The sequence below is a fragment of the Crotalus tigris genome, unplaced genomic scaffold, assembly GCF_016545835.1.
Source record: "Crotalus tigris isolate CLP2741 ecotype Arizona unplaced genomic scaffold, ASM1654583v1 scf7180000017690.20705106771:4171800, whole genome shotgun sequence".
Classification (NCBI taxonomy): domain Eukaryota; kingdom Metazoa; phylum Chordata; class Lepidosauria; order Squamata; family Viperidae; genus Crotalus; species Crotalus tigris.
Genome location: NW_024096569.1, coordinates 2,825,574 through 2,848,001, shown reverse-complemented (window position 1 = coordinate 2,848,001; position 22,428 = coordinate 2,825,574). Strand labels below are relative to the sequence as shown.

General features: G+C 46.0%; 4 protein-coding genes across 4 annotated transcripts in view; 1 reads left to right on the top strand and 3 right to left on the bottom strand.

Annotated features, from left to right (window-relative positions):
* Positions 1–1,199: 1,199 nt before the first annotated feature.
* LOC120305769 (magnesium-dependent phosphatase 1-like) lies at positions 1,200–7,092 on the bottom strand. Its single transcript, XM_039338044.1, has 6 exons — positions 6,761–7,092; positions 5,989–6,049; positions 5,166–5,276; positions 3,897–4,004; positions 3,208–3,293; positions 1,200–1,830 (listed from the first exon to the last, which is right to left on the bottom strand). Exons 1-6 carry the CDS (start codon positions 6,795–6,797, stop codon positions 1,724–1,726), a joined length of 510 nt encoding a protein of 169 aa, XP_039193978.1. The 5' UTR covers positions 6,798–7,092; the 3' UTR covers positions 1,200–1,723.
* A 2,070-nt stretch (positions 7,093–9,162) lies between these two features.
* Positions 9,163–14,400, bottom strand: NEDD8 (NEDD8 ubiquitin like modifier). Its single transcript, XM_039338045.1, has 4 exons — positions 14,253–14,400; positions 12,321–12,368; positions 12,123–12,205; positions 9,163–9,638 (listed from the first exon to the last, which is right to left on the bottom strand). Exons 1-4 carry the CDS (start codon positions 14,268–14,270, stop codon positions 9,551–9,553), a joined length of 237 nt encoding a protein of 78 aa, XP_039193979.1. The 5' UTR covers positions 14,271–14,400; the 3' UTR covers positions 9,163–9,550.
* Positions 14,401–14,918: 518 nt separating this feature from the next.
* GMPR2 (guanosine monophosphate reductase 2) overlaps positions 14,919–22,428 on the top strand; it is a 17,033-nt gene continuing 9,523 nt past the window's right edge. Inside the window, exons 1-4 of the mRNA XM_039338042.1 lie at positions 14,919–15,094; positions 17,007–17,102; positions 19,028–19,147; positions 20,154–20,237. Of these exons, the coding sequence (XP_039193976.1) occupies positions 17,016–17,102; positions 19,028–19,147; positions 20,154–20,237 (291 nt within the window). The 5' untranslated portion in view covers positions 14,919–15,094; positions 17,007–17,015. The remainder of the gene's footprint in view (positions 15,095–17,006; positions 17,103–19,027; positions 19,148–20,153; positions 20,238–22,428) is intronic.
* TINF2 (TERF1 interacting nuclear factor 2) overlaps positions 21,027–22,428 on the bottom strand; it is a 22,670-nt gene continuing 21,268 nt past the window's right edge. Inside the window, exon 10 of the mRNA XM_039338039.1 lies at positions 21,027–21,260. Within this exon, the coding sequence (XP_039193973.1) occupies positions 21,239–21,260 (22 nt within the window). The 3' untranslated portion in view covers positions 21,027–21,238. The remainder of the gene's footprint in view (positions 21,261–22,428) is intronic.

The window sequence follows — 22,428 nt, the reverse complement described above, 5'->3', positions numbered from 1 at the left end:
TGGGGAATTCCTATGCTTGGAAAAAGATTAGAGAACCTTTATGGTCATTTTTTTCCTGTGGGCACAACGGCACACATTAAAAATGAAATTGAATTGCTTCTTCTCAAAGCAAAGACATACAAAAGGTGTATTGTTACCTCAGTTTCTCTTCCACCCATTTACATTGGGCTGGACGCCATGCCTGCTGACGTCAGCCAGCTTTTTAAAATATTGAACAAAAAAGACGGATTTTGAATTGTTTTGTGGCTTGGTGGTCTAATTCATGCTTCCTGGCCACCGTGCTGCCATATTTTTAGAGGTCTCCTACCATTTGTTACACAGGTAAGTCCTCGACTTATGGAGCCCCAAATTTTGATTGCTAAGCGAGTTTTACCCCATTTTATGATCTCTTTTTTTGCCACTGTTGTTAAGCGAAATCACTACAATGGTTCGGTTAGTAACACCGTTGTTAAGTGAACCTGGCTTCCCCATGGGCTTTGCTGATCAGAAGGTCGCAAAAGTGGATCACGTGATCCTAGGACGCTGTAACCGTCATAAATACGAGCCAGTGGCCAAACATCTGGATTTTGATCACATGACCATGGGGAGGCTGCAACGGTCGTAATGGTGAAAATGGTCATGTCACTTTTTTCAGTGCCGTTGTAACTTTGAACAGTCACAAAATGAACTGTCATAAGTGGAGGACTATCTATAGTCTACAGCTGGCTGGGGAATTCTGGGCACTGAAGTCCACAGGTCTTCAAGTTTGAGAAACAATGGTTTATACCAGGGGTAGGCAACCTTGGCTCTTTTATGACTGGTGGACTTCAACTCCCAGAATTCCTGAGCCAGCCACGCTGAGGGGAAAGGGAGAGGTTTCCAAGCTGAGCCAGGCTGGCTCAGGAATTCTGGGAGTTGAAGTCCATGAGAGGGCCATAGTTTCCCTCATGCTGGCTGAGGAATTCTGGGAGTTGAAGTCCACGAGTCATAAAAGAGCCAAGGTTGCCTACCCCTGGTTTATACTAAGCCAAGACCATTAGTAGAATCAGTGAAGAAAAAATAAAACTCTTTTTGGAACCCTTTGGCTGTTTTTGTTATCTTTCAGATGTTAGCTATGCGATCCCAGGCAACTTTGCCTCTTTTCTACTCATCTAAGTCACCATTTAAACCTGATTAATTGTCCGCAGTCACTGCACTAATTGATAAACGAAAAGATAAAATTTGTTTTCTCTGTTTTATTGGGATGAAAGTCACAAACACGAACCCTTTGTTGGTCTAACGCAGGGGTCTCCAAATGTGGCCCCTTTAAGACTCGTGGACTTCAACTCCCAGAATTCCTCAGCTAGCCATGCCATATATTACGTCGACCGCATTCCCACTATCTGTAAAGAAAATTATCCTGTCAAAAAAATGCATTAAAGGTAGTCTAGCCACATTTGTTCTTATCCATGCTGAATTCTGGTAAACCCTTGCTGGATGTGGAATTCTGGGAGTTGAAGTCCATCCGCCTTAAAGCATGCTGGCTGGAGAATTCTGGGAGTTGAAGTCCACAGGTCTTAACGGGGCCATGTTTGGAGAATCCCGGTCTGTTCTAACCACAGGACGAAAAAATTCTTTAAGAAGGAAACTGGAGGCAGACGCTCCATCACTTTCCGTCAAACAGATAATTAGATAGTGCCCATAATCCCCAGCCGGTGTTTCGTACGAGAGAAAACAGAAGAACGAGTTCCCGGAAGTTTGAGGTTTAAACTTTGTCGTCTGGAAGAGAGTGAGAACTGCGTGCGAAACTCTCCATGCCCTCCCGGAGGAGTGAAAGAGTCATGCCTCTTGGGACAGCGACACACACAACTCCTAAGACAAAACAACAGGAACAAGTTGTGCGTCAGCCACCACCCTTCCTTTGCGTATTGCAATGTTTATATTCATTTATTAGTTTTTTTTATTATTCCACTTGTATTACTCTATACGTAAGGAGGCAAACATGCCCGATATGCCTTCCTCCTATGGGCTGGGCTGGGCTGGGCTGAGAGACAGTGATTGGCCCAAAGTCACCCAGCTATCTTTCATGCCTAAGGCGGGACTAGAACTCACCGCGTCTCCTGGTGATTGGCCCACAGTTACTAGTCGGCTTTCATGCCTAAGGCAGTACTAGAATTCCCTGTCTCCTGGTGATTGGTTTAAAGTCACCCAGTCGGCTTTCATGCCTAAGGCGGGACTAGAACTGCCCATCTCTTGGTGATTGGCCCAAAGTCACCCAGTTGGCTTTCATGGCTAAGGCAGGACTAGAACTCACCATCTCCTGGTGATTGGCCCAAAGTCACTCAGTTGGCTTTCATAAATAAATAAATAAATAGTAGTGAAGTTGGAAGGGACCTTGGAGGTCATCTAGTCCAACCCCCTGCTCAGGCAGGAAATCCTACACCATTTCGGACAAATGGCTGTCCAGTCTCTTCTTAAAAAACCCCCAGTATTGGAGCATTCACTGCTTCTGGAGGCAGGTGGTTCCACTGGTTAATTGTTCTAACTGTCAGGAAGTTTCTCTTTAGTTCTAGGTTGCTTCTCTCCTTGATTAGTTTCCACCCGTTGCTTCTTGTCCTGCCTTCATGCCTAAGGCAGGACTAGAATTCACCGTCTCCTGATGATTGGCCTAAAGTCACCCACCATGTTAAATGCCTGAGGTAGGACTAGAACTCACTGTCTCCTAGTGATTGGCCCAAAGTCACCCAGCTCGCTTTTATGCCTGAGGCAGGACTAGAACTCACCGTCTCCTGATGATTGGCCTAAAGTCACCCAGTGTCTTTCATGCCTGAGGCAGGACTAGAACTTACTGACTCCTAGTGATTGGCCCAAAGTCACCCAGATGGCTTTCATGCCTGAGACGGCACTAGAATTCACCGTCTCCTGATGACTGGCCCAAAGTCACCCAATCAGCTTTCATGCCTAAGGCAGGACTAGAACTCAGCATCTCCTGGTGATTGGCCCAAAATTATCCAGCTGGCTTTCACAACTAAGATGGGACTAAAACTCACCAGCCCAGCTTAACCTGGCTGTGGCGACTGGCTTACTCGATCGAAGTAGATGAGCTTGCTTGAATGGGTTGTGTGAACAGGGGCAATTGATCCTCTTAGTTACCCTCCTTCAGGCCCAGACCTGGAATCCTTAAACTCAGGGGATGCTCAGAGGGTGGAAGGGTCTAAAGTCCCATCGTGCACAATCTTTTAAGGATACCTAGCGTGCTGACGTCGTGAATATTGCGGCTTTCGTCATCAAAGAAGACCATTTGATGAAACGGGATGCCGGTCTGCTGTTTCAACCTGGAGAGGAGACAAGCCGAAGATAGATCAGAGAATCACAGGTCTTCTGGAAGGCACTTCAGAGGTCATCTAGTCTGATCCCCTGCTCAAGGCAGGAGGCCTTGCACAAACCTGGTTTAAATGATTTTCAGTCTATAAAAGGTCCTCAACCACAATCCCATCTTCCAATTCTTTGGAGTAGTGCTTTGCCGACTTTGGCAAACTATTAAGACGGGCCCAGAATGCCCCAGCCAGCAATGTTTACAAGTGGTTGTAAGTCAAGGACTGTGTGTATTTCATAGGGCAGGCCTTGCAAGAGGCAGGGCACGCTTGCTTGATCCTTCAAGAATGATCCTCAAAAGGGATCTAGAGCCCCCAGCCAGATCTGGGGGAACACCATGGAAATAGATGACGCCACGTAAGATTTACATGCCAGAAGCTGATCACCACGGTTAATATTATTTTAAAAAAGAATTTTTTTTACTCAATTTTGAGAAGGCCAGAGAGGAGACGGTGAGAAAAGGTGAAGATGGATTTTGGATTTTACACCAGTCTGCCCCCACTGTCCCTCCCAGCCCCCAAATCCAGGGGGATCAACCAAGACCCCGAAGTTTCTTGTTTTACCTTTGGAAATGGGTGATTTTACTGCCAGGGTAGATTTCTGTGTAGCGAAAGTAGCGATTTAAGTCGAAAAGGTCTAAGAGTTGTTTGGCTCCTCGGATCTCGCCTGTCCTGAGGTGAAAAACCAGATGCTTGAGATCCCACAACAGGGACCAATGTTCATCCCAAATAGGGCATGTTCTCACAACACTATTACTTAACTCGGTTTGCTAAAGGAAGCCTTTGTTTTGAATCCCCACCTGCACTCAGCAAATAAGCTGGGATCAGCAGAAGCCTTCGTCCTAAAGCTAGCTGAGGTCAACCTAAGCCATGCTGTTGAAGACGAGATTGGACAACCATTTGTCTGAAATGGAATAGGGTTTCCTGCCTGAGCAGGGGGTTGGACTAGAAGACCTTTAAGGTCCCTTCCAACTCTGACTCTATTCTATTCTATTCTATTCTATTCTATTCTATTCTATTCTATTCTATTCTGTTCTCTTCTGCTCTGCTCTGCTCTATTCTATTTTGTAATTCTATTCTATTCTAATCTAATTCTAATTCTATTCCATTCCATTCCACATTTTCTGTTCTGTTCTATATTCTATATTCCTATTCTATTCTATTCTATTCCTTATTTTTATTCTGTTCTGTTCTGTTCTATTCTATTCTGCTCTATATATTATATTCCTTATTTCTATTCTGTTCTATTCTATTCTATTCTATTCTATTCTACTGTACTCTATTATATTATATTCCTTATTTCTATTCTATTCTTTTCTGTTCTATTCCTTATTTCTATTCTATTCTATTCTATTCTACTCTACTCTATATTATATTATGTTCCTTATTTCTATTCTGTTCTGTTCTGTTCTGTTCTATTCTATTCTATTCTATTCTATGTTCTATTCTATTCTATACTATTCCTTATTTCTATTCTATTCTGTTCTGTTCTATTCTATTCTGTTCTGTTCTAAATTCTATTCTATTCTATGTTCTATTGTATTGTATTGTATTCTATTCTATTCTATTCTATTCTATTCTATTCTATTCTATGTTCTATTCTATTCTATTTCTTATTTCTATTCTATTCTATTCTGTTCTGTTCTGTTCTATTCTATTATATTCTTTGAACGGTCGCTAAAACAAATGGTTGAAAGTCGAGGGCTCCCTGCAAATCAGAAAAATGCCCGAAGGCTAGGACTGTACAATTAATTCACCACAATGGGTGTGTACAGAGGGGTGTGCGGCCTACATCAACGGGGAAGATTTTCAGAGAACAAGGCCCAGAGTTACCGAGAGGCAGTTGCCATAGCGATCCCTTCGCTCTGCAGCTGCTGCAGGACCTCCGGCACTTCGGGGTAGAGATTCACAGGCCGCTTATTCCGGTCTTGGACCGAGCCATCACTGGAAAGAATTCGGACAGGAAGTGGTTTAGCTCGTTTCCGAGTCAATCAGAAGACCCCTCACCCCAAAATTACAGGTAGTTCTTGACTTACGACCATAACTGCCAACGGAATGTCCATCACGAGTTTGTGGTTGTCAATCAAGCTGGACCTGATTCTACAGCTCTTTTACAGGCATTCCTCAACTTACGACCTCAAGCGAGGCCAAAATTCATGTTACAATACTAATACTGAGTTTGGGTTAGAATGGGTGGACTTCAATTCCCAGAATTCCCTAGCCAGCACGGATGGACGTCGACTCCCAGAATTCCTTAGCCAGCAGAGATGGACTTCAACCCCCAAAATTCTCTAGCCAGCACAAGTGGACTTCAACTCCCAGAATTCCCTAGCGAGCACGGATGGACTTCGACTCCCAGAATTCTCTAGCGAGCACAGATGGACTCCCAGAATACCCTAGCCAGCATAACTTCAACTCCCAGAGTTCAATAGGTAGCCTTTTCAATTCAGGAGGATGATTATTTATTTATTGTGCTGATTGAGGAATTCTGGGAGTTGAAGTCCATCCATTTCAAAGTTTCTGTGATGGAGAAAAACTGTTTTAGATACTTGACCCGGTTCCTCTTCTCCGTTTTTTAAGGGGGGGGGGGCTGAAAAATTAAAGAGGACCGCCACCATTTTTGCAGCAACAGACCCCCACCCCTAATTTTATTCACCTCTTTTTCTGGAAGGGGGGATCCACGTGGGTGTCCACCCAAAAAGGCCACAAGGTATAATCTGCAAAAAAGAAAGACACAGAGGGGGGGAGACGGAGAACGAGAAAAAGAGGGAGGAAGAGAGAGTGGGAGAGAGGGAGAGAGGGAGAGGGAGGGAGAAAGAGAGAGGGAGAGAGAGAGAGGGAGGGAGAGAGAAGGAGAGAGAGGGGGGAGGGAGAGAGAAAGAGAGAGGGAAAGAGTGAGGGAGGAAGAGAGAAAGTGGGAGGGAGAGGGAGAGAGAGAGAGGGAGAGAGAGGGAGAAAGAGAGGGCGGGAGAAAGAGAGAGAGGGAGGGAGAGAGAAAGAAAGAGGGAGAGAGTGAGGGAGGGAGGGAGAGAGAGAGGAAGAGAGAGAGTGGGAGTGAGAGGGAGAGAGAGAGAGGGAAAGAGAGGGAGAAAGAGAGAGAGGGAGAGAGAGAGAAAGAGAGAGGGAGGGAGAGAGGGAGAGAGGGGGGAGGAAGAGAGGGAGGGAGAGAGAAAGAGAGGGAGAGAGTGAGGGAGGGAGCGGGAGAGAGGGAGGGAGAGAAGAGAGAGAGTGAGAGAGAAGCAGGCTGATATCATTTTGGGGGGGGGGTCCCTTCTTGCCCCCAAATGAAAGAGGAAGACCCTCCTGGCTTCCCCAATCTACCCAACCTCTCCCCCCCCCCAAAAAAAACCAAGGCAAGTCAATCACTCCCCTTCCCCTAATCCCCAGCCGCAGCCCAGGACGATGGGCGCGCGATCCAATCCGCTCACCCAGATCAAACACCACCAAGGCGGGTTTCCTATCCATCGCCTGCCTGTCCGCGGGGTCCCCCGAAAGGAGGAGGAGCAGGAGAGGGGGAGGGGGTGAGCATAGGATCGGCGCAGCCCAGAGCCCGTTTGGTGCGCCCCAAAGTGCAAGGTTGCAATGGACGCGCCAGCCGCGGAGAGGGGGGGAGGGATTCGCACAGCTGGAAGTCGGTGCGTTCTTCAGCCGATCCCCAAAATCACACTGGAAAAGTCCCGGTCTTCCTACGCCGGGCCGGCCAGAAAGCGCGCAACCGGAGCCAGCCGGTTCCTGCCCGCCTCCTTGGACGGTTAACCCTGCTCCGCCCGGAGGGGAAGCCCGGCGGGTGGTTTTCCTTGAAGACGTTTCGTGACCCGACTAGGGAACATCATCAGTGCTAGGAGGGAGGGGGGATTGTGGAGAAAGGAGGAGGAGGAGGAGGAGGACTGTGGGATCCTTGGTGCTCTCTGAGCTTGGAGGCTTTTCTTGCAGGCCTTTCATGGCCTAACTAGGAACAACATCAGTGTGAGAAGAGAGGAGGAGGAGGAGCAGAAGGAGGAGGAAGAGGAGGAGGAGGGGGAGGAGGAGGACAACTGTCCTTGGTGCTCTCTGAGCTTGGTGGTTTTCTTGCAGACATTTCATGGCCCAACTAGGGAACATTATCAGTGCTAGAAGTGGGAGGAGGGAGGGAATGGAGTGAGGAGGAGGAGGGGGGAGGAGGAGGAGGGGGAGGAGGAGACGATGGGGTCCTTGGTACTCTCTGAGCTTGGTTATTTTCTTGCAGATGTTTTAGGACCCAACTAAGGACTGTTATCAATGCTAGAGGCGAGGGGGGTGTGGAGAGGAGGAGGAGGAAGGAAGGGAGGGAGGGAGGGAGAGAGGAGAAGGGCTATGGGGTCCTTGGTGCTCTCTGAGCTTGGCGGCTTTCCTTGCAGACATTTCATGACCCAACTAGGGAACATCATCAGTGTGAGAGGGGGGATGGGGAGGAGGAGGAGGGGACGACGACGATGGGGTCCTTGGTGCTCTCCGAGCTTGGTGGGTTTTTTTGCAGACATTTCATGACCCAACTAGGTATCCTCATCAGTGCTAGAAGGGAGGGGGGTTTATGGAGAGAGGAGGAGGAGGAGGAGATGAAGAAGAAAGAGGAGGACTGGGGGGTCCTTGGTGCTCTCTGAGCTTGGTGGTTTTCTTGTAGACATTTCAGGACCCAACTGGGGAACATCATCAATGCTAAAGGATTCCACTAACTGGTTTATATGTTAATCCCTTGCCAATCACCAGGAGAGGGTGAGTTCTAGTACTGCCTTAGATAAGAAAGCCAACGGGGGTGACTTTGGCCAACAACTAGGCGGCACTGAATTCAGCTGGGTGACTGGCCAATCATCAGGGGACGGTGAGTTCTAGTTCCACCTTAGGCATGGAAGCCAGCTGGGTGCCTGAGCCAGTCGCCAGAAAAGGGCTAGTACTGTGTTAGACAAGAAAACTACTTGGGTGACTTTGAGTCAATCACCAGGGGACGGCGAGTTCTAGTCCTACCTTAGGGCCGAAAACTAGCTGGGTGCCTTTGACCAGGCGCTCAGCCCCTCACCTCACAGGCGTGTTCACCTCATAGGGCATCATGGGAGTTGCTGCACAAATCTTTTCAATAAATAAAAACGCTCCGAATTGTACCAAGCAAAAGCAGGATATAAATCAAAAAAATAAAGCAACCTATTGCTGTTTTTTAAGAGAAATTAAATTTGGAGGGGGTTCTTCCCCAAATTTTTATCAGCCCAATATTGGAAATATGAACAGATTGACTTTCTTAGCTCAAATATTAGCAGTCCTCCATTTACGACTGTAATCGGGTCCAGAATTATGATTAACCTCTGCTGGTTGTTAAGCAGGTCATGATTGTGAATTTTTTTTTTTTTTTGCAGGGATCATTAAGCGAACCACGAGGTCAAATGACTCCAGTGCCTGCAATGGAGGCTTGTCGGAAACCAGACATAAATGTCGGTTCCCGACAAACCTCCATTGCACACAACGATAACCTCACAATTCGTTTAACGACCGCTGCAAGAAAAAATACGTCCATTTCCAGCCCCCCAAAAAAGGTCCTAAATCGTGGTCACGTGAACCACGACACGCAGAAAATGGCAAAGACAGGCTGGTTGTAGAGTGCCCAAATTGCAATGCGATGGTGTGTGTGTGTGTTCACGATTCGGACCTTTAAATCCGGGCCTTAAAACTACCTTTTTTTTTGGGGGGGGGGTGTCTGTTTCAACTTCAAATGGTTCACTAAAGGCCGGTCGTAAGTGGAGGACTTAGCAAAGGCAGAGTCGAGCCGAATCAAGGACCCCCCCCAAAAGGAAATCTCCAGATCCCAGGAGACACAACGACACCGTGATGGTTGTGAAACGTTTATTTGAACATTTATGAGCCACGATGGGGGGGACGAACAGGGAAGAAGAGAGACTTTTCAACCCATGGAGGGGGGAGGCCCCGAAAAGCAGCAAATGGACCCTTACCCACACGCAGCCGGCCGGATGCTACACCCCAATAACTTAAAGAGCACCCCCCTCCCCTAACACACAACCCACCCACAACCCTCTCTGAGGACAGCTCGCCAAGGAACAGACATTTGGCAGGCCGTCCTCCCGGGATTCGGACGAAACGGGGGGCTGCGAGATGCGCCGAATCCGACGGGCCTCCCATGGACGCGAGGGGCGAGGGTCACCCACATCCGGTGGCTTTGGGGAAAGGGGGGGCACGACGGGTATCGGGGGACGCCATCATCGCAGGCCGCCACGCAGGGCTAAGACCAAGTGGAGGACTGAGCCGCCCTGGATCTTGTAGTCGGCCGCCGTTTTCTCATCGTTCCTGTGGGGAGGGAAAAAAAACGGGGTGAACCCCAATTTCGGGGCGGGCGGGGCAAGTTCCAGACACACAGAGCATCACCTGGGTATATTTGGAGTCTGGTGCCTGGAAGGAGGGTGGTCTTAAAAAAAAAAGATATAATGGTTTTGATTTATTAAAGGGGATATTGCATTATTAAGTAGATCAGTGGTTCTCAACCTGTGGGTCGGGACCCCATTTGGGGTCGAACGACCATTTCACGGGGGTCGCCAAACAACGCAGTCTGCCATTTTTTTCCCCCTTTTCCTTAGCTGTGCTATTCCCTTTTATTCTCTTGGCTTTTGAAAACCAATAGAATAGACTCTCTTGAATAGAGTCTAATTCTATTGGCTTTCAAAAGCCAGTAGGAATCGTCCAGGCTGTCTCTGCCCTGCTGAGCCCACCAAAAGTCTCATTCTGCAAACGGTGCTGCACCAGTTGAGTAGTCCTCGACTTAGGATCGGTTGGGGGTCGCAGCATTAAAAAGGTTGAGAACCACTGAAGTAGATGATTTAATAGGGTGGGAAACAAATAGCTTTTAGGAAATAGAACAAGATTGTGCTCAAATAGATAAAATGCGCATTCTGGATATTACATTTTGTGACGCAGCGAGATAAGGGACATCTTGGGACACCCAAAGTCTGAAGATTATAAACATCAAAGGTTAAATTGGGATGTTGGCGGGAAACTAAAAATTGGGTAAAAATTAACAACGGGATACAGTTTATGAAGACTGAATGTAACCGAGATACATATGAGCCAAAAAGTTATTGATTAGATGTAATAATGATGTTTTTATTGAGTTGATATAATTAGAACTGTACTAGCTTGAATATGAGATAGTAAATGTTAAGGGGAAAAGAGAAGCAAGGGATGGAAACTCATCAAGGAGAGAAGCAACCTAGAACTAAGGAGAAACCTCCTGACAGTTAGAACAATTAACCAGTGGAACTACCTGCCTCCAGAAGCGGTGAATGCTCCAACACTGGAGGTTTTTAAGAAGAGACTGGACAGCCATTTGTCTGCAAGGGTAGAGGGTTTCCTGCCTGAGCAGGGGGTTGGACTAGATGACCTCCAAGGTCCCTTCCAACTTTATTATTATTATCTGATGTTGTAACCTGAGATTTGCACTCAAGATTTTATTATGGAACTACTGATTACCCAGCCACCATGTTGCTTTTCAAATACTCAAACATAAAATTAGAAAATTAATAAAATATTATTTTTTTTTTTAAAAAAAGATCTACAGGTGGTCCTTGACTTATGACGACTAAACCCCAAATTTGTGGTTAAGTGAGACAGTTCAGTGAATTTTGCCCCGAGTCACTGCATAACCCGTATGTTAAGTGAATTGGGCTTTCTCCACTGAGTTTGCTGGGCGGAACGTCGTAAAAGGGGGATCTGACGTGGCTTCGGGACACGGCAACCGTTGCAAATACGAGTTGCCAAACGAACCTCCGCCCTCATTTAGGCATATTTCAACGTCATAATGTTGTGATATAACTCCCAACATAATAACATAGCTCATAACAATAATCATATTTAACTGGGAATATTATATTATATATTATATTATTCTTTACCTACCTTAGTTCATTCAAAGGAAGTTAAAATACGAAACCCACCAATCTATCTATCTATCTATCTATCTATCTATCTATCTATCTATCTATCTATCTATCTATCTATCTCTATCATCTATTTATCTATCTATCATCTATCTATCTATCTCTATCATCTATCTATTTATCTATCTATCTCTATCTATCTATCTCTATCATCTATCTATCTATCATCTATCTATTTATCTATCATCTATTTATCTATCATCTATCTATCTATCTATCTATCTATCTATCTATCTATCTATCTATCTATCTATCTATCTATCTATCTATCTATCTATCTATCTCTATCATCTACCTATCTACCTATCTACCTACCTATCTACCTACCTACCTACCTACCTATCTATCTCTCTCTCTCTCTCTCTCTCTCTCTCTCCCTCCCTCTCTCTCTCTATATATATATGACAAACGTATAAAAGAATTACCACAAAGAAAGCGTTAAAAAGAACAAGTGTCTTAAAAAAAAAAGGCTAAGATAAGACATAATTTGGAATGCACCACAAAGAATTCGGAATGTATCTTTGGAAGTTAGCTGTAGGTTATTTTGAGGATTATCCATAGCTCGGAGTTGCACTATTGGTGTGTTTGTTTTTCCTACAAGTGTTTCATTACCAAGCCAGGGAACGTCATCATCAGGAATGGAAGAATGGAGTTGGCTGGTCGCCCGATTGGTTTTGACTGGGGTGAGGTTTATATTCCACGATGAGAAAATGGTGGTCTTTCCTAATTGTTTATCTGGTCCTGTTTGCTCTGGGGCTGGGCGTTGGCTGGCTTGTTTCCTTGACTTTGCTTGTTTTTTACATGGAAATACAGGTAGTGTCCTCCCTTGGTGGATACTTACATTTGCTTGCCGCTGTAGATGAGTCGCTGCTGTTGAGGTGGGATGCCTTCCTTTTCTTCCACCCGCTCCTTTATTCTTTCCACCTAAAAGGTCGCAGAGAAAGGGAAAAGGTGAACTGCACACGAAAACCAAAGCAGGACAAGGGACAAGGATGGTCAGCAAGATCAAAACCCACCCCGTCCTTTTGAGGGCCGATACCTTGTCTGTCGGTTCGATATCAATCTCAATCTCTTTCCCCGTCAGCGTCTGCAACGAAAGGAGAGAAAAAAAGAAAAAAGGTTTCTCAAACCACCATCGTCCACTCCCTCTTGCAGGATCCCATCCCATGTTTCACTTCTAAAGAGAGATGGGGGCTGGGTCCGCTAACCTCGTATCTGCGGGCACCTCTCCTTGCTTATGCAGAAATAAAAAAAGGATTTTACAAATCGACATTTCCGGCTTCAATCCCATTTGGACCAAGGCACACCAGGCTAATAAATCTTGCTGGGGGTTTACAGCTAAGCCCTCCCAGCTTCTAATTATCATCTGCGCGTTCAAGAAGAGCCGGCTTGTAATTAACATCCAAAATGACTCTACGTCTCCAAGTTGATTTAGGCCTCAAGACTTTGCACGATCTTTAATTTCGTGCACGCTGCAGTTACTAATATTTTGAATTTCAAATATCTGAACAGAAGTTCAACGCACAGCGAATCGGTGTTCGGAATGATAGCATGAGAGTTGAAAGGGACACCTTAAGAGGTCTTCTAGTCCAACCCCGTTCAAGGAGATCCTGCAGCATTCTGGACTAATGGCTGTCCAATTTCTTCTTTTAAAAAAAAAACCTCCAGCGATGGAGCACCCACAATTTCTGGTGGCCAGCTGTTCCACTGGTTAATTGTCCTCACTGTTAGGAACTTTCTCCTTAATTTCAGGTTGCTTCTCTCTTTGATCAGTTTCTAACCATTGTTTCTCATCCTTCCAGCTGGTGCTTTGGAGAACAGGCTGACCCCCTCCCCTTCTTTGGGGCAGCCCCTGAGATATTGGAAGATTGCTATCATGTCACCCCTAGTCCTTCTCTTCATTAAACAAATTTTTTATTGTCATTCTTTTAATTTCTCCTTCTGGAGAGCAGCACGCCCAGAAGGCTGCTTTGGATCTATTGACAAGCAAAGTCAATAAAGGGAAGCCGGATCCACTTAGCAACCGTGTTACTCCTTTAACCACTCACAGCGATTCGTTTAGCAACCGTGGCAAGGAAGGTGGTCAAAGGGGGCAGAATTCACTTTAACAGGACTTTGGGGCCGGATTGTGGTCGTATATTGAGGACTGCCCGTACTAATTTAGATCGCCGACTAATTATGTTGGATCGTGCAGGCTGGCTGGGGAATTCTGGGAGTTGAAGTCCACCCATCTTAAAGCACGCTGTCTGGGGAATTCTGGGAATTGAAGTCCACCCATCTTAAAGCATGCCGGCTGGGGAATTCTGGGAGTTGAAGTCCACCCATCTTAAAGCACGCTGTCTGGGGAATTCTGGGAGTTGAAGTCCACCCATCTTAAAGCATGCCGGCTGGGGAATTCTGGGAGTTGAAGTCCACCCATCTTAAAGCACGCTGGCTTGGGAATTCTGGGAGTTGAGGTCCACCCATCTTAAAGCACGCTGGCTTGGGAATTCTGGGAGTTGAGGTCCACCCATCTTAAAGCATGCTGGTTGGGGAATTCTGGGAATTGAAGTCCACCCATCTTAAAGCAGGCTGGCTGGGGAATTCTGGGAGTTGAAGTCCACGAGTCATCAAAGGGCCGAGTTGGAAGACCCCCCAGATCAAAGAGTTGCCTCAAATTAGCTGAGCTTTCATTGAGAAATATCTGAAAAAGGCAAATATCCCTCGGGCTTCGACTGAAGGAGGCTACCCGCCTGGTGTTATGGAGCCCTTTTTCTGGGCACTGTGTTGATTGTGTCCCCCTAAGGAAGGCCGCCCTTCAGGGCGGGGAGCGCTGCCGGCTGAAGAAGGCGAGGAAGCAGCTCGACCGGTTTGACTTCTGCCTGCTGTTGCCGCTGCTGCTGGAGCCAATTCCCACCGCCCATAATGCACCGCGGCCGGCGTTCCCCAGGGATGCCGCCGTGCCTGGGCGCGCCGGAGCCTCCCGCCTCACCTTCACTTTTATCAGCATCGTGGCCGCTCCGCTCGCTCGCCCGCCCGGTGCCTCAGCGCCGCCCGACCTCCAACCTCGGAAGCGGAACTGGCTTCGCAGAGAGCCGCCCCGGGATGTTTTTTCGGTCGCCTGTGACGTCACTTCCGCCTCTCCTTCCTTTCAGTCAGTGAACTCCAAGCAGGAGGGCGTGCTACGTATCCTTCCGCCGCTGTCGCGTTGCACCATGGGAGATGCTGTCTTTTTTTTTTCCCTCCCCCCACTAGAGTCGCCGCGATGAATGGAGCGGCTGACTCCGTTTCCCAGCACGCCCCGCGGTTCTGTCACGGCTCTTCTTTTCGAATAGGCTCTTGTTAAAAAAAAAAGAGAACCGCCGATATCGTGAAGAATGGAGCTATAATTCTGTTTCTACATAATTAATTAAAGCTGAGTTGAAGAGAGGACCTGACAAAGAAAAGGAAACTAACATGGCCGCTCGGCGCGAGACGGTTGTGACGCTTTGACCGCTGGGAGTTGTAGTTTTTCTTCTCTAGTAGGCCGAGCCGCCTTGTCGTCTGCGCGTGACGTCATCCCGATTGAGCGCGCTCCCTTATGGGAGCTGTAGTTATTAATCCTAGTGGGCCTAATGTAGACGGTTGGAGAGAGAACTACATTTCCCACAAGCCACTGCTCCGCTGTTTTAAAAAAAAAACAAAAACGAACGGCGGCCAGCTGCGAAGGGTTTAGCGGAGCCCTTTGGAGACCGAGAGGTGGTCGCGGTCGCCTATTTTCCCCCCCCCCGCCCGTCGGGGAGCGCCGAAAGACCGGAAGCTGGCGGAAAGCGAAAACGGGGAACCGGAAGTGGGGTTCGTGCGCTCCCCTATATGCTCCGCACCCTAAAAATTGGACAATTGGGATGTGATGCAAGCTTTGAAATCCAAACTGGGCATCCTGGAATTGGGGGTGCAATACTGGCACCCTTTAGGCCAGTGTTTCCTAATCTTGCAAATTGAAGATGGGTGGACTTCAATTCCCAGAATTCCCCAGCCAGCCATGCTGGGCTAGGGAATTCTGGGAGTTGAAGTCCAACTCTGTTTCAAACGACCAAGGTTGGGTCAGGCTGGCTGGCTGGTTTAGGCTAATCTGTCATTCTCCAATCTCATGCTCTCCAGGTGGGCTAGGACTACAACTCCCATGGCGCTGGCCGGGGTTCATGGGAATTGCAGTCCTGCCAGATTGGGGAGGTAAAGTGCAAAGCCAAGGGCTTCCCTAGATCGAAGAGACGTTTGAGAGTCTTAAGTGGTCCAAGCCCACTTAAAGCTTTCCTGATTGGGGATGAAGCGATTGCGCCCCAAGGTGGAACTCTTAGCGTGAGCAGAGGAAGTCTTAGCATGATGGGCAGAGGATGTTTAAAAGAGCCCTATCTTGTAACTGTGTATTGAGGTAATGGTGGTTTGGAGAGATTGGAGATTAGGAAGAGGGCTGATAAAAGAGTTATGGGAGTGAGAGATTCGCCTGTGGTAAAACTGGACTTTTGAAATTCAATTCAATTTTCTTTTTGTATGTGTGTGTGTTTAGAACAGGGCTCTTCCAACTTGGCCCTTTGATGACTTGCGGACTTCAACTCCCAGAATTCCTCAGCCAGCGTGCCTGGCTGAGGAATTCTGGGAGTTGAAGTCCACAAGCAGGGGTCTTCCAACTTGGCCTTTGATGACTTGTGGACTTCCTTTGCCATGACTTGTGGAACTTGGCCCTTTGATGACTCTTCAACTCCCAGAATTCTTCAGCCAGCATGCCTGGCTGAGGAATTCTGGGAGTTGAAGTCCACAAGTCATCAAAGGGCCAAGTTGGAAGAGCCCTGGTTTAGAATGATGGGAACGGTCATGCGGAAGTCGAGGCTGATGGTGACACTGAGATCATAAACATTTATTGGCCACAACCTTTGGCTCCCGAAAGCAACCCAATTCACCCATAGTAAGAGAACTGAAAGTGTCACAAAGTTGAAAGTGCAAACTGAAAATTATCGTTAATTACCTTGGGCAATAAAGTCTTGCAACCCTATGGAAAATATCTATGGAAATTCTCAGTCATCCGGGACATAATTGTCCCAAAGGTGTTTTTTCAAAAAGCCAACTGGACTTTGTTTTTCCTTGAAGACATTTCACGTTTTATCCACACCGTTTGCACCGTTTGTCAGGTATCCCTGAGGGCCCAAATAAAACTCCAGGTGACCTCAAGACTCTAGGGAGAATACTAATAACCAGATGACTGCAAAGGAATCTAAATCTTTCCATCCTCCACCCTTCAGTCAGAACTGAAGAAGCTTCTTGGATGAGAAGCGAAACATATTTCAGGAAAAACAAAGTCCAGTTGATTTTTGAAAAAAAAAAAACATGTCTGAGTAGCTGCTCAGAGTCTACAACAATGGATTAGCATATAAATTGAATAAATAAGCAATCTATATTAAATACGGCAGTTCTAAGCGCAAGAGAAGAAAATAAAGAAAACCACAACTTGTTGCATATGGGGAAATAAAAATACTGCACAGCATTTGTGCGCGTGAATGAATGCTTATTTGGAAGGGGAAAAAAAATCAATGAACGTTCTAAGAAAGCTTGTAAGAAAATTAATATTTAGCTGGCAAGTCCTGTTGAAAATAATTTGCATTAGAGATCGTTTAACTTAAGGTTTAGAGAAGAAAAAGTTTGGGATTTGGTCCCCGATGTTCCAGATTTCCAGGGCTTTGCTTTTGATTATTATTATTTTTTTAATTTATAGGAATCCAAAATGCCCCACATAGATAATGACATTAAGCTGGATTTCAAGGATGTCCTTTTGAGACCGAAACGGAGTACGCTCAAATCCCGGAGTGAGGTAGAAATATCTTTTTCGTCCTCCATGCAGATGGCGAGGCAGTTATAATAATAATAATAATAATAATAATAATAATAATAATAATTGAGATAAATAAATGTAAATCGTAATAAATAAATGTATCTAATGGTTCTTAAATCGGAGAAAGGCATGTTTACTTAGCGTTTGCTCTTCCCAGTGGGAACATGAGAATAAGGGTTTGCGAGGGTGAAGGGTGAGTGTGCTAGCAAGGAATATCTTGATGAGAAACTAAAAATTGGGTAAAAATTAATAACAGGACATGGATTGTTTATGAAGATTGGATGTAATTAAGATACGCATAAGCTAAAAATTGTCCTCACTGTTAGGAAGTTTCTCCTTAGTTCCAGTTTGCTTCTCTCTTTGGTCAGTTTCCAACCATTGTTTCTCGTCCTGCCTTCAGACACTTTGGAGAATAGCTTGACCCCCACCTCTTCTCTGGGGCAGCCCCTCAAATATTGGAACATTACTATCATGTCTCCCCTACTTTTCAGAATAGCATCGTTGGAGGGGACCTTGGAGGTCTTATAGTCCAGTCCCCCCACTCAAGTAGGAGAACCTATGGTTGATTAGAAAAAAAGGTTAACAATGAGGTGGGGGATATTTGTAGGTATTTAATTGTTATCTTCTAAAACTGTCAAGAAATGTACTCATTTAAGGGCGATAAAAGAGAATATCCTTGGACAAACAGAAAAATCAAGGAAAGCTACTAGGTGGAATATGGGACCGTAGAAACGAATTGTAACAAGAGTAATAATAATAATAAAAGTTGGAAGGGACCTTGGAGGTCATCTAGTCCAACTCCCTGCTCAGGCAGGAAACCCTATACCAGTGGTTCTCAACGTTTTTAATGCCGCGACCCCCAACCGGTCGTAAGTCGAGGACTACTCAACCGGTCGTAAGTCGAGGACTACTCAACTGGTACAGCACTGTTTGCAGAATGGGACTTTTGCGGACTCAGCAGGGCAGAGACAGCCTGGACAATTCCTGTTGGCTTTTGAAAGCCAATAGAATTAGACTCTATTCAAGAGAGTCTATTCTATAGGCTTTCAAAAGCCAATAGAATAAAAGGGAGTAGCACAGCTAAGGAAAAGGGGGGAAAAAATGGCGGACTGCGTTGTTTGGCGACCCCCGTGAAATGGTCGTTCGACCCCAAATGGGGTCCTGACCCACAGGTTGAGAACCACTGGCCTAGACCATTTCAGACAAATGGCTGTCCAGTTTCTTCTTAAAAACTTCCAGTGTTGCATTCACCGCTTCTGGAGGCAGGTTGTTCCACTGGTTAATTGTTCTCACGGTCAGGAAGTTTCTTCTTAGTTCCAGGTTGCTTCTCTCCTGGATTAGTTTCCACCCGTTGCTTCTTGTCCTGCCTTCAGGCGCTTTGGAGAATATCTTGACTCCCTCTTCTTTGGGGCAGCCCCTGATTGATTATTTGTAAATACAAACTCAGACAACTCACTGTTTACCAAATATTGATTGGTGATATGTAGGGGAAAAAAACCAATAAAACCTAAAACATATTTTAAAAAAGAAAAAGAAAAAAGAAAGAAAGAGAAAGAAAGAAAGAGAGAGAGAAAGAAAGAAAGAACGAGAGAGAAAGAAAGAAAGAAAGAAAGAAAGAAAGAAAGAAAGAAAGAAAGAAAGAAAGAAAGAAAGAAAGAAAGAAAGAAAGAGAAAGCCGGGTGCTGCTCATTTAATGACCTCAAATGGAAATTTCCGGTCATAAGTGAAGGACAACCGGTACGAAGTTCCGGCAAAGTTCTCCTGCTCGCAACCGGTATAAGGTGTGCCGGGTGATTGACAGGCTGCCCTTCTTGGCGGCCAAAGGCCTGGCGGAGGTTGGGAAAATCAACTTTTCAAAGTTTTGGGGTGTTATTCTTCTCTGCATTGGCTCCCCTTTCATCTAGGTGGATCTCCTGAGGTCCTTCACCTTCCGGAACTCCAAGCAGACCTACCGGGGGATCCCCATCATCGCCGCCAACATGGATACGGTGGGGACCTTTGAGATGGCCAAGGTTTTGAGCAAGGTACGCGTCTGCGAAAAAAACACACCGATTAGGCAGCGTTGGTCAACCTTGGGTGGTTTCAGGCGTAGCTGGCTGGGGCATTCTGGGAGTGGAAGTCCACCCGCCTGAAAGGATCCAAGGGTTGACCAACGCTGGCATCAGCTGCCTGAGGTATGAGTTGGCTTGGAATGGTGGCTGCTGAGACTTCTGTAATTTGACCTTTTCTCTTTGATGGATCTTCTTAAAAACGAGGGAGAGTCATGGATTGTCCAAGTGGGTTGTCACTAACTTCATCTGCAAGCCCTTCCTTCCTTTCTTCCTTCCTTCCTTCCTTCCTTCCTTCCTTCCTTCCTTCCTTCCTTCCTTCCTTCCTTCCTTCCTTCCTTCCTCCCTCCCTCCTTTTTTCAACTTCCTTCCTTATCTTTTCCTTCCTCCCTCTTCCTCCCTCCCTCCCTTCCCTTCTCCCTTCCTCTTTCAACTTTCTTCTTTCTCTATCTGTTCCTTCCTCCTTCTTCCTTCCTTCCTTTCTTCCTTCCCTTCTCCCTCCCTCCCTCTTTCAACTTCCTTCTTTATCTTTTCCTTCCTCCCTCTTCCTCCCTCCCTTCCTTCCTCCCTCTTCCTCCCTCCCTCCCTTCCTTCCCTTCTCCCTACCTCCCTCCCTCTTTCCTTCCTTATCTTTTTATTCCTCCCTCCCTCCCTCCCTTCCTTCCTTCCTTCCTTCCTTTCTCCTTCCCTCTTTTAACGTCTTTCTTTTTTTCTTTCTTTCTTTCCTTCCTTCCTTCCTTCCTTCCTTCCTTCCTTCCTTCCTTCCTTCCTTCTTTCTCCTCCCTCTCCATCACCCCTTCCTCCCCCTCCTATTTTCCCGACAACAACAACCTGGTGAGGTGGCTTGGGCTGAGAGACAGGGCACAATGTCACCCAGTTGGCTCTCCCTGCTAAGGCGGGATTTGAACTCAGAGCCTCCCGCTTCCTAGCCAAGTGCCTCAACCGCTAGCTCTCCTCTTTCAATGTTGTCTCCTTCCCCCAGTTCTCTCTCTTCACAGCCATCCACAAGCACTGCACGGTGGAGGAGTGGCAGGAATTTGCAGCTCAGAATCCAGATTGTCTCCAGGTGGGTGTGTGATCTGGCCCTTCGCCTTCACTTCCCCGTCTCGTGTCCACCCCACACCCCAGTCCTCCATTTACGACCGATGGGTCATTGAACAACCGTTCAAAGCTATGACAGGCTTCAAAAATGCGACTTAGGATCCCTCCTCAAGTTACAACTGCCGGCCCCGCCTGCATTTAACAACGGGCTCAAATGTATTTTTTAAAAAAGTTTTATTATTATTTTTTTAAACAGAGTTCAATAACAATTAGTTCAACAAAAACGGGTTGTCTGAGTGTCTTAATACTGCATCCAGTTTTGGTCACCACGACGTAAAAAAGATGTTGAGACTCTAGAAAGAATACAGAGAAGAGCAACAAAGATGATCAGGGGACTGGAGGCTAAAACATATAAGGAACGGTTGCTAGAATTGGGTATGTCTAGTTTAACGAAGAGAAGGACAAGGGGGGACATGATAGCAGTATTCCAATATCTCAGGGGCTGCCATAAAGAAGAGGGAATCAAGCTATTTTCCAAAGCACCTGAAGGCAGGACAAGAAGCAACGGGTGGAAATAATCAAGGAGAGAAGCAACCTAGAACTAAGGAGAAACTTCCTGACAGTGAGAACAATTAATCAGTGGAACAGCCTGCCTCCAGAAGCAGTAAATGCTCCAACACTGGAATTTTTTAAGAAGAGACTGGACAGCCATTTGTCCGAAATGGTGTAGGGTTTCCTGCCTGAGCAGGGGGTTGGACTAGATGACCTCCAAGGTCCCTTCCAACTTTACTACTATTACTATTACTAAATTCCTAATCCCTAAATTGATAAAAGAGGTCCCAAGTTTGAAAATATTCTGTTTCTTCTTTTTCTTTCAACCTTAAAGTAAGTCTGTCTGTTTCCGCACAGTCTAGTATTTTTTTTTTAAATTATTTCTTCGTGGTGTTTCTTCGTCCTTCCCATATTGTTCAAATATAATTCTTGCCGCTTGTTATCAGGTGTAGAATCAAATATGTACTTTGCTTGTCAAGTTTTTCTGGCGGTATACCTAATAAAAAAAAAATCAGGTTTATAGCCTGTGTGTTTCTCTAACATTTTTTCTAACCACGTGTGTGTTATTGTCCAACATCTCCTTGCTTTAACACATGTCCATCACATGATAATCAGTACCTGCTTTGTGTTTACATTTCCAACATTTCTCTGCCATGCTTTTAAACATTTTCACTAATCTTGTTGGTGGCAAGTGCCACCTGTAAAACATTTTATATATGTGTTCTCTGTATGAAGCTGAGACTGTCAATTTATAGCAGTGGTTCTCAACCTGTGGGTCGGGACCCCATTTGGGGTCGAACGACCATTTCACGGAGGTCGCCAAACAACGCAGTCCGCCATTTCCCCCCCCCTTTTCCTTAGCTGTGCTCCTCCCTTTTATTCTATTGGCTTTTGAAAGCCAATAGAATAGACTCTCTTGAATAGAGTCTAATTCTATTGGCTTTCAAAAGCCAATAGGAATTGTCCAGGCTGTCTCTGCCCTGCTGAGCCCGCCAAAAGTCCCATTCTGCAAACGGTGCTGCACCAGTTGAGTAGTCTTCAACTTACAACCGGTTGAGTAGTCCTCGACTTACGACCGGTTGGGGGTCGCGGCATTAAAAAGGTTGAGAACCACTGCTTTATAGTTTCTTTCTCGCAAATGTATTTGATGGATCGATTTATAACTCTTTATCCCACCTCCAAACCCTCCCCCATCGCTTTTGCCTGACTTTTATTCGTTCGTTCACGAATGGTATAATAAGGTTTTCTGTTCATTATTTATTTATTTATTATTTATTTATTTATGAGACTTATATACCGCTTTAAGTGCAAGCACTCTCTAAGCGGTGTACACCAGTAAGCAATGTATATATATATTTTACATTGCCCCCAACAATCTGGGTCCTCATTTTACCTACCCCAGAAGGATGGAAGGCTGAGTCAACCTTGAGCCGGTGAGATTTGAACCGCTGACCTGCTGAACACAGTCAGCTAAAGTGGCCTGCAGTACTGCACTCTAACTGCTGCGCCACCTCGGCTCATTGTTTGAGCAAGAGGCTGGACTAGGAGATCTCTGAGGTTCCTCCCAGCTCTTGTTATTCTGTTAGCTTCTTGTTAATGGCTCTGCGGGACTTTTCAACTCAGTCCGTAGCCTTTTTTTTTTTTTCCTTCCATGTTTGTGAATT

Coding starts and splice junctions, on each gene's coding strand:
- LOC120305769 (XM_039338044.1), bottom strand. CDS start 6,797: ATGGATAGGAAACCCGCCTTGGTGGTGTTTGATCTGG. Junction 6,050..6,760: donor CTTGGTGGTGTTTGATCTGG/GTGAGCGGATTG, acceptor TCTTTTTTGCAG/ATTATACCTTGTGGCCTTTT. Junction 1,831..3,207: donor TCACGACGTCAGCACGCTAG/GTATCCTTAAAA, acceptor GTTTTGTCTTAG/GAGTTGTGTGTGTCGCTGTC.
- NEDD8 (XM_039338045.1), bottom strand. Junction 12,206..12,320: donor ATATCGAACCGACAGACAAG/GTATCGGCCCTC, acceptor GCGACCTTTTAG/GTGGAAAGAATAAAGGAGCG. Junction 9,639..12,122: donor ATCTACAGCGGCAAGCAAAT/GTAAGTATCCAC, acceptor CCCTCCCCACAG/GAACGATGAGAAAACGGCGG.